Below are 14,314 nucleotides of genomic sequence, written 5' to 3' on the forward strand. Positions count from 1 at the left end.
TGAGGAAATAACACCAAGATGAAGAGGAATTATTTATGGAAGTACAGCTGGAAATAACAAGGAATAATGATATAAAATTAAAAGAAAATATCAGTGAAAGCTTCCAAGGAGTGACAGCTATTTAAATGGTAGCATAAACTACAAGAGAAGAAAAAGTCACATTGCTGAAGACACTTAAAAACTAATCTGGATATAAAGCATTAGACAATATACTGAGGGGAGCAATCATGCATGCACTTGCAGAAGGACAGATTTCCCCTGGTCCATCTAATGTTTTAAATACAAAAATCAAAATAAACAAATGTAGTATCTAAACCGTAAAACCAGAGTATTAAACAAAACAAACCAGGATCAATCACATTGAATGTATAACTAAACAAAGTAACCATGTGTTCTTCTGCTGTGATGGTGTCCTTCCTAATGTTCCTAGTATCTTTGTTGGCACTTTGGCTATGCTTAGATTTTAACCAGTTTGGAGCAGGGAACAGGTCTGATTTGTTTGTAATGCACAATGCACATTTATAGTGCTCTATAAATAATAGTGTGTTGATGCAATGTTATGAAATGTAGGACATCCCACTTTGACTGAACCAGAATGATTGTTCTGGTGGACTGTCACAGAAAGGAAACAGCTTCACTTCCTAAATTCAGGAATGTAGACAATAATGCCCTGTAAGAAAAGAGAAGTATGCAGCAGATGCATTTTTTAAGTAAGTAGGACTGTTTATTTTAGTATCTTCAGCACCACTCATAGCTAGACCCAGTAACATAGCAACTCTGCCTCATTTTCCTCCTCTTCTTTGAGGGTTGCCCCCCTTCTAGTCCCCTCATTGATTCCTTGTTACAACCTCTGCCCAGGTCACTGGTAGCCCTTTTGGGGGGTATTCAGGAGGCCAGCGAGCCTTGAAGAGGGCCACACAGCCTCTGGCCCCTTTTGGATATGGCTCACTTTTTCAAGGCCTTGATAAGGCCCCATGCTGGGCTTGGTCGGGAATCCAGGCTGATCCACTCTCCTGGGTTCCAGGCTAGGAACCTGCCCAAGATAAGTTCATGATAGTCAGCCAAGATAGTCAGGAACACAAACCCATGTTCTGATCATCCCTAAGCCTCTGACTACCAGAAACTGGGACTGGATGACAAGGGATGGATCATGCAATAATTGCCCTGTTTGGTTCATTCCCTCTGAAGCATCTGGCATCAGTCACTGCTGGAAGACAGGATACTGGGCTAGAAGTACCATTGGTCTGACCCACTATGGCCATTCTTATGGTCTTTTGACAAAGTCATCAGCACCAAGCTCTTTGTGTTCCCCTAGCCCTACCTAGCATGCCTGTCCTTCAAGCTGTTCTTAAGTTACCTCTTTGGTCCCATCCTCCAGAGGCTCAAATTTCCTGGGCAACAGCTCACCAGCCTGCTACTGAAGGAGCCTGTTCACCACAACTTCTCAACTGGTCTAGCAGCCAGTCTCCCTACCCCTCTGCTCTGCATCTTTTTATCTCTGCGGCGGTTGTGAGTCCACTAATCAGCCCCAGCTGAGCAGGCAGGCAGTTTCCCAATCCTATTAACACATTAGTGGCCAAGACAGTCTGAGGTCTGTACATCCCATGACTGTATCCTTATACTAAGTATTCAAATTTGTACTTCTTTGGATTCATATCAAGCAGAAATTAATCAGGTGATTTCATAGTAAACAAATTTGCCAAAGGCCTGGAGGAAATACAAATATCAGATTTAAAAAGTCGCTTTTCCTATGATTCTGTTCCATTCCTATGTCAATGTTTGCTAACATTTTTAACAATAGCCTTCCAGGATTTAACAAGGGGTCTACTGAGCACTTTATAAAGGCTGAGGCAAGAGTCAACTTCCTCTGTAAGGGATCCCTATCAAGGGACACCGGATTTCCTCTAGATACCGGAGTACCTTTTCTTCTCATGAAACCAGCTTTCCGGGCCAAATCTTTTACTTTCAAGTGGGAGTCTCAGTTTCTCTCCATAAACCCTTCAAGAGGATTTTGCTGACTGAGACTGAAATTGACTTGATAGCGGGAGGCCAGGTGAAGCCCTGCCAGTTCTTTTAGGCCGGCTATGTGTTGTGCTTTGACAATAAATCGGAGTTCCCAGGACAGCCAGGGGTGGGGATGGGGTGTAGAAATACCTTGGGAGCAGAGCTCCGGAGTGGGCACAGTTACACAGTACCAGGCAAAGTCTGCAGCCCAGGGGGCAGGGAATAAGACCCCGGGACGGGCACCACCCAGAAAGCACTAAGGTGACCTAAAACGTGTGTGTGTGTGGGGGGGGGGGGGGCACTTTCCCCGAAAAAGGAATAATCAGTCTGGAGCCAAGGGGGGAGGGTCTGATCCCAACTTCCCCCAGCAAACTGCTGATCTCCGGCAGGAGACCGATCCCGACGGGCTCTGGAGCCGTCCCTGCCCCGAAGCACACGCGCAGGGCGAGCGAGCCAGAGAGGCGTCGCCTCCCAGCGCCGGAGACGCAGCGAGGCAGGAGCTGGGGGTGAGGGGGCTGGGGCGCAGGCCGGGGAACTGGCTGAGCGCGCACCTGGTGGCCCCGCAGCTGCGGATTCCTGTGGTGCCGGCTCCGCGGGGACTGCCCCCGAGGGGCGAGGCCCGGCGCGCGGGGGTGGGGGGGCGGAGGGCAGGTTCCGTGGGCACAGCAGAAGGCGGGGAGAGGGGCAGGAGAAGGAGGGAGGCCATGACATCAGCGCCGGCAGGGTGCATAAGGTGGGCGAGCCGCAGGAGCCGAGCGGAGCGGAGCGGGCGAGGGGAGAGTTTAGCAATTAGCTGCCGCCGCCGCCGCTGCTCCCTGCGCCTTGCTTCGCCCCCGCGGGCACCATGCAGCGGTCCCCCCTGGAGAAGGCCAACGTCTTCTCGAAACTTTTCTTCAGGTAAGAGCCAGGGGCGTGGGAAGGACCCTGCAGCGGGCGGCGAGGGGTGCCCCGAGGGAGGCAGGGTCGCGAGGCAGTGCACGCGGGCGCCGGGCTGCTTCCCGCCTGCGAGCCCGGGACCCTCGGCGCGAGGCTCGCCTGCCTTAGGCGACCGCGAGTCCCGAAACGTTTTGCAAAGACAGCCGCGCTCGCCTTGCGGATCCCCCCGGGGTCCGTCTTCTCTGGCACCTCCTGGCAGGGCTCTGGACGCCGGGGGGTGGAGGAAATCTCCCGGGTGTCAGTGTCATAAAGGATCGCCGCGAGGAGGTAAATTAATGTATAGTAGATTATCTGCTCAACCTTTGGTAAATTGCTCAACGGCGGAGTCTGGCTGTTGTGCGTTTCCCTGCAAGCGGTGAGAACTTTGCGGGAAATTTGCTTTGTAAGCACGTTCCCCCTCTCCCCCCCGCGGGAATTCTCTTGCAGGTTTAGAAGTGTCCCGTGGGGTGAAAGTCCCTGGTCCCTTCTCTGTTCTGTGCCTAAAAAGAGACTGACTCCCCCCTTTCGCCCACCATACACAGTAGGACAACTTGGAAATCACACCTTTGATCAATCTTTTACCTGGAGTTGTTACAAGTAACACCTGATACCATACTAGAGAGAAAGAGATTAGAAAGAAAAAAATCCTTCTCTATGTTTCTGCAACTTTTTGCACCTGAGAGCATACTGGCTACTCCCAGTTTTACCCAGCTAGTTAGTCTTTCTTGTTGTTTGTGTGGGTCCTACATGCAGCAATAAGGGGTAAGAAACTCAAGTCTATAAAATAGAAAAATGTGATTATAAATGGCATGGGGACTCTGGCAGGTGTGGTACCTCAGACAACTTTTAGCTCACTTTTTAAAAAATGACTAGATTTCAGGGTGACTATGCCTCTTTTAAAATGCTTTTTGGGAGATCAGTCCAGGGTCTCTTTTAGAAATCTTAGTTATTTCTAGGGCACCTCTCAGAGGAAGTATCTCAGAATCTCTGATACTCAAGCCTCGATAAATACAATACAGGAAAAGAAAATAATTTATTTCTGATGCCTGCTTTGGGCAAAATTTCCATGCACCAACCTAGGACTTAAACACATACTTAATGTGAAGCACGTGTTTAAGACCCAAGATACTTATCCAAAGCCCATTAAAGTCAAGGGGAATCTTTCTAATGACTCCAAAGGGCTTTGGATCAGACCTGTTGTGAAATTGAAATAGAGATAATAGATCAAGGTGCAACTAAAATAACACACTTATTACTCTGTAATTTAAAGAGATGTACTAAATATATACTCAAAATGTTTCCCTCTCCTGTCATCAACATTTAAACCATTTTATGATAATTGGTTTGATAGAAGAATCAACCCCATGAAAATAAACGTCCTATGCAATAAATTAAAAAAAAAAAAAAAAAGAAAATACAATACAATATGGACATAACTTCACAATGAATGAACCTGATAAAATAATAAATTTCTGTATACTACAAAGTTTTCTGATTATTTGCTGTCTACTACATTTACTTTACAAGTGTTTCCTATGAATGTATCATCTGTCTTCAGACTCAATACTTTTGGAATGTTTTATATGATAATCAATAGATTAAAAGTAGCTAGATGTGAAAACTACTGTGTGTTAAGAGTTACATCAAAACTTTTCTTTTGGAAGGGTGCCAGAATACATAGTTCTTGTTTATTAACTATTTGTCTGATTAAAACTAAAAACGGACATTTTAAAACGATGAAAGAATATTTGTTTATTTGAAAATACATGCCTTCACTGTTTGGTTACTCAAACAGAGTTTCTGTCTCATAGGGCCAGGATCAATTTAAAAAAAAAATAATATGCTACTCTAGTTGTAAAGCAAACTGCCATATAGCAACAAGTGAAATTATCTAGTTATAAGAAGTGAACAAAATGTAAAAAATATGATATGTGATGAACTTTACAAAACCAGAACAATATTATTGTATAACAATAGGTAGACATTTGTAAACTCAGTAAACTTGTTTTCCCTTAAAGTTGTGATAAACAAGTTGGATTTGGTTGAGTTTTTCTAAAATGATAGAATTTCATTTTGGCATGTAATTGTATTTGCATAACAAGAGCAGCCCCAGTTCAGGAAAGCATCCCCATTTAGGAAGCACTTAAGAATATGCTTAACTTTAAGCATGTGCTTTAAGTGCTATCCCTTGTATCAGGTGTGGTGCTCTGAAGTACTAATAATCTAGGTAGCATGTACAGAGCAGCTGAAATAAAATCAGAGTCAATAGTTCCTTTATTTATAACATGATGTGGAAGAAAAAATTACTTTTCCTAATAAGTTATTTATTTAACATCATCCCATAATCTCTCTTCATGTAGTTTAAGTAACCTTCACTTAAAACAGTACTGGGTTCTGCTTCTTTCATAGCTTTATATTTGTAAAGTGCCAATCTGAATGTAATGTAACAGACTCAAGGTCACTATAGGACAATTTGAAATAATTGTGGCAAAATTTGCAGATAAGATATTATCAACCAGGAGATTGTCAGTGATAAACATATCATTCATCATAGGGGTTCTCAGTTATCTGATGACAGCATATGAAACGTTAAATAATATATTACTTCTTACATACCTATGGTCAGATTCTTTGCTTTGATGCATGTGTCCTGCTTAAGTCAATGGGAGTTATGTGAGCATATGTGAGTGCAGAATTTGGATCTTAGTTTGTAGCTAATTCAGTGAAAACAGATACATTTCAATACTGTATTTGTACATTTTCTTTAAAAATGTTTCCAATCCCTGTCCAAATAAAAGTTCAGACAATAACAAGTTTGTATAAAGGAGCAGTGTCACATATGGAGTCTTAACAGAGGAATATCCTCTTTTTGTGTGAATATTCAAGATGATGTTTCAGGCTGGCAAAAAGAGAGTTTTGGTCACTATAGACGATAAAAGTTAATAACTTAAAATAGCTATTTTCCTGAAACATTTATAACTTTTAATAAATAAGCAGTTTTTAGTTTAGAACAGTGGTTCTCAGTTGGGGGTACATGTACCCCAGGGGGTACGCGGAGGTCTTCCAGGGGGTACATCAACTCATCTAGATATTTGCCTAGTTTTAAAACAGGCTGCATAAAAAGCACTCACAGTCATTACAAACTAAAATTTCATACATGCACTTCAGTGTATAGAGCAATATAAACAAGTCCAAGTACAATATTTATATTCTAATTGATTTATAATTATATGGTAAAAATGAGAAAGTAAGCAATTTTCCAGTAATAATGTGCTGTGACACTTTTGTAAGCAAGTAGTTTTTAAGTGAGGTGAAACTTGGCAGTACGCAAGACAAATCAGACTCCTGAAAGGGTACAGTAGTCTGAAAAGGTTGAGAGCCATTGGTTTAGAAAATTACATTTTTTCATACTGAAAATTGAACAGAAGTGGAGACCCACTCAATCAACCTGGAAATTGACGTTGCTAGTCCACCACTGCCAAGAAGAGTAATGCTGCATTGATGGGAGGGCATTTCCCGTCAGCGCAGCGAAGTGAAGACACCGCAGTAAGTAGAAGTTAGGAAGTCCATGGGAGATACGCATGCTACTCTGTGTAGCTTGTGTATCTTCCGTCGATTGCCGTCAAATTTCACAGCAAGTGTAGACATGGTCTAGGTCAAAACTGTATGTTTTTCTAAAAGATATGCTGTAGGAATTATTTTGTGGGAAGTTCTATGGCTGGTGTTATACAAGAGGTCAGACTAGATGATCATCAATGATCCCTTTTGACCTTGGAATCTATAAATCTTGACTCAAAAAATAGACCCTGCTCCAGGAAAGACTTAGGATACGTCTACACAACAAATTAAGGTGTAATTGTAGTGCAGGTAGGCATACCCATGCTAGCTTTAATTTAGTTAGTGTGGGCAGGCCCACTGATAGCAATTCCGGGCCCCAGGGCAGAACAGTTGATGGCCTCCCTACAAAGGGATGGCTGAGGTCAGAATGGGCTTCCTTTGGAAGTTTTTACTTATTTATTATGTACCATGCAGGTTCCCCGGTGGTTGAGGAGGTGGTATCTGCTACTCAGCTTTTGCCTTGGATTCCCCAGGGAGATTACTGATGAACCTGGGAAGCTGAGCAGCAGATACCACCTCCTCAGCCACCCGGATCCTGCATGATGCATACTAAATAAGCTTGGCTCAGGGGAGGGGCAGAGAGTATGAGCAGTGGGGGCCTTGGAGGAAGGGTTGTGTGTGTGTGGAGGAGAGGAGGATACCTATCACCCCATCTGCCTAGGCCCTTTTAAATTGCTGGGCCCCTGGGTAATTGCTCTCCTCAGCCGGCCTGAGTGTGGGTAATAATAGCAGTGAAGATGTGGCAGCATGGAACCTGGTGCAGGCTAACAACCCAAGTACACACCCAGGGCTTCTGCTGATGTGGCCAGCCTGCACTGAAGTCTGTGCTGTCACATCTCCACTACTATTGTTACCCATGCCAGTTAGATCAAAGCTAGTGTGGGTGTGCATCCCCACACCACAATTATAATTTCATTTTCAGTGTAGACATAGCCTTAGGCAACATTTAACTTTATGTACTGTGAGTAGTCCCATTGTCTTCACTAGGGCTACTTAGCATGTGAAGTTAAGCAAGTGTCCCCTTTGCACAGACAGCACCTTCTGTCCAAGGATCTCAAAGTACTTTACATCCATGAATTATTTGTCACCATATCCCTGTTTAATAAGTATCATTATTTTATAGTTGGGGTAAATGATACATAGAGATTAATGCCCATATTTTCAGAAGTGGCCACTAGTTTTGACAATGTTGGCATGTAGGATCTGACTTTCAAAGATGCTGAGCACTCACAAATCTGCTGGAAATCGGTGACAGCTGTGGGTCTCTGAGTATCTCTGAAAATCAGCCCTTGTGGTTTTGAGGATGGGCATTCAAAATTTGAGTCCACTTTTGAAAATTTGTGCCTAAGAAATGTCTCCAGTGTGGAAGAGGAAATCTGATGTATAATCTGGATTAGTACTGTAATCTCCATATTCCAAATCCTCTCATTTCAACCCCAGCACAATCTTCCCTCTGCTTACATGTTTAAAGTCCATCCCTGTGTAGGTCTTAACCATCTATCTCCAATTAACAATCAAAAGTACTAACTAATTGTATCACAAAAAATAATGGAATCTCTTTCTACATGGCCATTTCATCCATCCAAAACACAACTGCCCAAATCAACATGTCTGAGTTTTCTAAAAGCTGCCCAAAGGCTGTTGGCTTTGTGATAGGACAAAAGTTATAATGGATATATACATTTAACCAAAATAAATATTTGAAGTATTTAAGAACTCACCCATACAATTTTTTCCACACTTATTCTATTTTCATAGTAAGGAGGGCAATGCAGTTGAATCTTTGAAGCTTTTTTAAATTAATAGTAATTGACAGTGAAAGCCATCTTATTATTTGTATTATAGTCACCTCTAGAAGATTTAATAAAGAACAGAGACCTATTGTGCTAATCACTGTACAAACACATAGTAAGAGACAGTCTCAACCTTGAAGATCTTAGAATGTAAATAGAAAACACAGGCAAGGGGTGGGAGAAAGAAAGTATTATTATAATTCCCATTTTACAGATGGAAAACTGAGGCACAGAGCAATTTAAGTGATTTGCCCAATGTCACACAAGAAGTCTGTGGCACAGCAGGAAATGAATCCAGACCTCCTGAATCCCAGTCTGGTACTTCAACCACCAAATCGTGCTTCATGCGTGGGAAAGTTAATTCAGAATGTACCTATTACAACCAAGTTCCATACAAAAGATACATATAGGAATTCTCACCTTCTTGAATACACAAATGTTTCTGACATATTTTTCACTTCAATGGGAATAGTAACTTCTCTTGCATGAGAGAAGAACTTGAGAAGATGTCATCTTACCCATAAATGTTTATTTCTTCATTAACTCCTTCCCCCACCCCACTTAATTCCCAGTCAACTGTTCAATAAGTCAGTGATGTTGGAATAAACTATGGGTTTGGAAAGGGTTCTCTCTGATGAAAAGCTTTTATTCCACAGCTTTTAGAATAGCATGTGAAAACTACAGTTAACCTTGGTACGTGATGTGCCCATAAAGGTGTAGATGGACAATGAGTGCGTCAAACCCAGGAAAACTCATGGTTTTAGTGGCAAAATGTTCTTGCTGGGGGATATTTGAAAGAATGGATATTTTGAGGTCTCTGCCAAGACATGTAATGACCAGGCTATAATGAACAAACTCGTGACTACCAAAGTGATTGTATTTGTAAACTGAAATCATTTGCAAATGATTTCACACAATTCATGGTTGTGCTAAATTTACAAAGTTGTTGGTTAGACCTCTTAGCTGTCCCAGTCCTCTTTCTTAAGTGTTGAAAATGGAGCAGATATTTTAGTCTACCAGTAGAAAGACCATTACTGTAGATCTGACAAAGAATTCAGATTCCAGTCCCTATAGATAGAAGATTTGGGGCCAAATCTTGCTCACCTTAGTTACACCTTAGTTAGAGGACTCTTTCTGGAGTCATTGAGACTAATTCTGTGAATAAAGCAAGAAGGATTTAGCCCTTACTGATCTACACAACATTTCTAGTAATTTTATTGCTATTGTTCATCTTCTGACTTATGTATAGCTCAACAGATTTCTTTAAAGTTAGTTTTAAAATCAAAATATATCTTACTACTGAACTATTGCAAGTAATTTTAGAAAACAACACAGTGTCTTAAACATTTAAAAATATATTTAAAATCACATTGAAACAATCAGTTACTTACTTAAAAAAATATAAATGGACAGATATCTAGGAGTATAAGCCATATTTCCTAGTGAAAGGACAGAGTGAGGTGAGGTTAGTTCATCACTTGACTCAGTGAGGGGATTAATATCTAAAAACATAGGAGCCTTCTCTGGGGCCAGCTTTTCCATTACTATGCACTTTAGCACCTAAACATTATTGCTAGCCCTGTTTACAGCTATAGCTGACATTGCGTTCTTTTATGAATCTACTCTGTAACTGTAAGTTCAATGGATGTACCACTCTTGCTTATGACAAGCTTCACATTTGCCTGTCCAGGTCAAATAATGACTGACTTTAATGCATTTAATATATTTTAATCTTATATGGCGTATCATCTGTGTATCTTTGTTCCTAGAATGTGCCCTGTTTTCATTTTCACATATAAATTGGGCTTCATAGTTATAGTACCTCAAAAACCTGCAGTAGTATTGACCTTCTTACTAGCTGTAAAACGCACTATTCAGAGGAACAAAAATTCTGCTAAAAAGGCAGGGTACCAAAAGCCACTTCCAGATCACATTACTCAGTGACAAATCCTGGACAATAGTCAAAATAAATGTCATATTTTTTAAAATGGTCATAAAAAATGTAAATCTTATCCAAGATTTTCCATTGAGTAATTCTCATTAAGATTAGCTATTGGTACCCTGGGGTTTCAACAGAACATTGATTATTCTACAAACAGTGCTATTCACAGTTAGTGGCATTCACAGATATTGCAGCTAAATATTTTCCATGTCAAATAACACTTGACAGAAAACACAAATATTCATTAAGAAAGAAATTTAATTCTTTAATTTTGGTGACCTGCAAAGAAGGCACACAGATGAATAAGATTCACATTTACCTCCAACTTTTTGAAGCAATAATATAATGTTTAGAATATTTGTTCAATTTTTTCTTGTATTTTAATCATGTCTATTCAGAGATGTGACGAAATATACCTCAGCCATACAAAATTACTGCAACATGTTACATAAGCAATTTCTATCCTAATGTCTTATTTCATATAGAATATTTTAAAATTATAGTAAGTGGAGAATAACGTTAAAGATTTGATTCAGCCAAAGAAATACATGGGACATTGGTCCCTTTGTGGTGGAAAGTTCACAGAAAGGGGGATGAAACAAAACAAGACACCTGCAACGCCATGCACCTGGAGCACCTGAGACTGCCCAATGCATTTCCAGGAAGTGATGGTGCTGGCTGATGACAAATTGTTGCACTGTGGATGTGCTGAATCCATCAGTTCTTCTCCTATGGATATCTAGCCATACTTTAAAGCTATCCTTACCTGGCCACGCACTGCCTGCCATTCCCTGAGGTTTACATTTCACACCTGAAATGGTGCTGCCATCAGAGGTATCAAGTGAGTGTGAGAAATGCACTTCCCTCTACCAATTATGTTGATTCGAGTACAGAATTTTTCATATGGTTGGTAGGGGAGCTCCCAGGGTTGGGGAAACGATCCCAGGTCTCAACCATAGGTCTCTACACAAACACCGACCCTCCTTCCTAGTGAGACCAGAGTTAACCCTGGAATAATCACCACACTTAACAATGAAACACCACTTTTATCTAACTCTAGGAGAGCCAGTAGTACCCCTAGGTCAAGGATCTCTAGCAGGAGCTACAGATTCCCTTGCCCCCAATACAGCAGACATTTCCCCTTTCACTCCAGCCCCTCACCTAGCTAAACACATACAGACTCTCTGTCCCCTGCTCATGCAATCCCCTCCCTTCTTTGGGTCAATCCAACCGGTCCATGCACTTTGGTCTGTTGCGGGCATGTGGTGTGAGCTCAGAATGATGTATTGGTTAAGTAGTCTCATCTGTCCAGTGAGCTCCTGGCTGAGAGTTTACAGGATTCCCCTTTTGCCAGCTACCTACAAGGGATGATGGTGGAGCCAGGATCTCTTCTGCGCCAGTCAATAAAGCTGACCACATGTGGGGGTAGTGTTCAGAGCACTTGTTGAAACGGTGTCGGAGTAAACCAGAATTCCTCCAAGTCTGCCCCTTCAGGGCAGCTCCTGTGCGCACCTTGCAGCACAGGCCACAGCTGAATTGCCACGATATTTGGCTAGAGCAGAGTAGTTACTTGGCTATGCCTACTTCTGTATCTACATGTCTACATGAGTACTGGGAGAGGGCCAGCTATGTTTTGTCCATGCCAGAGATTCCTCTATGCTCGGGGAAAAACCCACATTGATGGTTAAACCAACCTGAGGCTATGAGAAGCAGCTTTAAGCAGTTCCAGGATTTGACCCTATTGAGAGGACAGTATCAGCTAATAGAGACATGGTAGTACTCTCCAGCAGGGCAGAGACGTTCATCCATTAGGTTTGAATTTTCCCATGTGGGATGAGGTTGAGCAAACTAAAAGAGCAAACAGTTACAATAAGAGATGTATTGTCAAGTGTTAAAGGGAGGGAATATTAAAGAAAAAGGATACTTAGAAAACAAATAAAAGAAAAGTTAAAACAATGTGGCATGTACATGGTATCCTTGTGTCTTTTATCCTTATGGTGTGTATTTCATTACCAGGCTGTCAATAGAAGAGGTGGAACTTGTTTTCCTACTTTTTTTCTTACCTACAGTTCACCCTTGAAGCTTGTCTCCTGCAGGGTTTCATGTATATGCGACCATAATAACATCCCTAGTTAGTCGCAAGACTCTGACAGCACTACAGGTTTCTCTGTGAAAGAGCTCATTAAATGCCAACCAGTATTCCGGTGGCATTTGCTAACATAATGCTTTAAGGCCAATCTGTTTCTCTTCCTCCTGGTTTTCTTTGTTTCAAACAGTATTTCTCATTGACAACAGAAATGAGAACCAGAAATTAGGAATTAATGTTGATATCTCACAAATTAAGGCCCGATTCACCAAGAAGCCCTGGTTCCATTGTGCTGCTTTGGCATTGCAAACCATCCATAAAGCTGGCTTAACTGGCTGGCTAAATTAGTTATATAGCAATTTGGCATCATCAGAGCAGTGAAGAAAAGTTAGAGTGTATTGGTGAATCTGGCCCCCAAAATTATTATTGTGGGTTATTTATGGATGTGCATGATGCTTTATAAAACAAATACAAGCATGATTCACTTCCTGACAGCAAAACCCAAGGAGTTTTTGAGAGCCCATCATTGCAAGCTGCCTCTTAACACTCTATGTGCAGTGACCTGAAGCTAGCTTCTGCAGCACACAAATTGGACAGAGCTGGCTGGGGAGGAGGCAGGGCCAGAGCACCCAGGAGATGCACTGAGACCATGTCTACACTATGGGGACTATACCAGCATATGGCATAACCCTGTAGTGTAGAGACAGTCTGAGGATTTTCCATCCCCAAGCAATGATAGCTAGATAAACAGAAGCTGCATCTACACTAGGGGTTAGGTCGGCATAGCTACAGTGCTCAGTGGTATGCATTTTTCACACTCCTGTGTGATGTATCTATGTTGACCTAAATTTTAAATGTGGACCAGGCCTGAGCCAGCATATCCCTTTTGCTGCTTCCACCAGCAGAGTCCTGTACAATCCTGGTTGCTGTTTAGAGAAGCACCCCCAATGGAATACCTGCATAGTAGTATTGCTTGCCTGCATATAGGGTAAACCCAACTTGGGTGCAACTGCTCCGATGGGTGGAAAGTCCACCTATGCCCACTGGGTTGAATCAAACTAGTCTTTAAGGAGGGTCCTAGGTGCTTACAAGCTAATTTGGGTATTTTAAGGATGAGGGAGAATTGTAGTTGATCATCAACTCAAGTCACATTTTCATGAGTAAGTAGACCTGGGTTATATCATGCTACTTTTCTATAACAGTCTGATCACTCCAACTACTTTCAATTTTGTTTCTTCAGTCTGTGGCAAACAGCACAGTTTGATTCTAATAAAAAATACAAATAAAACAGAATGTGTGAAAAGAAACAATGCGGTGGGGACTGTTTTCCCAATAAAGGTGGTGTATGAAACTGTAAATCATTTCCCCCCCTTGTCTCAAGATAGGTAGGGTTTGCTTATTACAGTTTTCAAACCCATTGTACAAGGGCTTAGCCAAAGGGTACTCATCAAAGTCAGTCAGAAGCATGGAGCTTTAATACGGTACTTTGGCATTAAGGGGTCTTTTAGGAGCTATCTCAGCTTACTCACATTAGCTACAATAGCTATTTAATGCTCCCTCACTTACATTAATTTATGATTGCAAGATTTTCTGAATGTACACCAGTTCCTTTTATGAAACAAATTTGTAAGTGTTTTTGTTTCCAAAGGACAAGGGATTAGCAGTGTTTGCATAAGCCATATACAATCTCAACAGCTACTATTCCTTTTCACCACTCTGCTCATTATCTAACTCATCATTTGCAGTGACCATCCAGGCTCTTCAGTTAACAAAATTATGGCTTATTTTAAATACAAAAGGTATTAAAATGAATTAGAAATGTATTTCTGAAGTTGTTGGCCCCTAATTCCAGTAGCAAAAAGTTCATGAACACATGCACTTTTTCCTATGATTCTTCAAAATAGAGTCTAACAGTTGGATTTACTGTGACATATGAATAGTGTCTGCCTTTTCATG

The 14,314-nt window shown here is 41.6% G+C and overlaps 1 protein-coding gene across 1 annotated transcript in view; it reads left to right on the forward strand.

Moving 5' to 3' along the window:
• Positions 1 to 2,172: 2,172 nt before the first annotated feature.
• CFTR (CF transmembrane conductance regulator) overlaps positions 2,173 to 14,314 on the forward strand; it is a 126,993-nt gene continuing 114,851 nt past the window's right edge. Inside the window, exon 1 of the mRNA XM_067564253.1 lies at positions 2,173 to 2,901. Within this exon, the coding sequence (XP_067420354.1) occupies positions 2,849 to 2,901 (53 nt within the window). The 5' untranslated portion in view covers positions 2,173 to 2,848. The remainder of the gene's footprint in view (positions 2,902 to 14,314) is intronic.

Source organism: Emydura macquarii, unplaced genomic scaffold (genome assembly GCF_026122565.2).
Source record: "Emydura macquarii macquarii isolate MOO-44397 ecotype Brisbane River unplaced genomic scaffold, CSIRO-AGI_Emac_v2 contig_2636, whole genome shotgun sequence".
Classification (NCBI taxonomy): domain Eukaryota; kingdom Metazoa; phylum Chordata; order Testudines; family Chelidae; genus Emydura; species Emydura macquarii.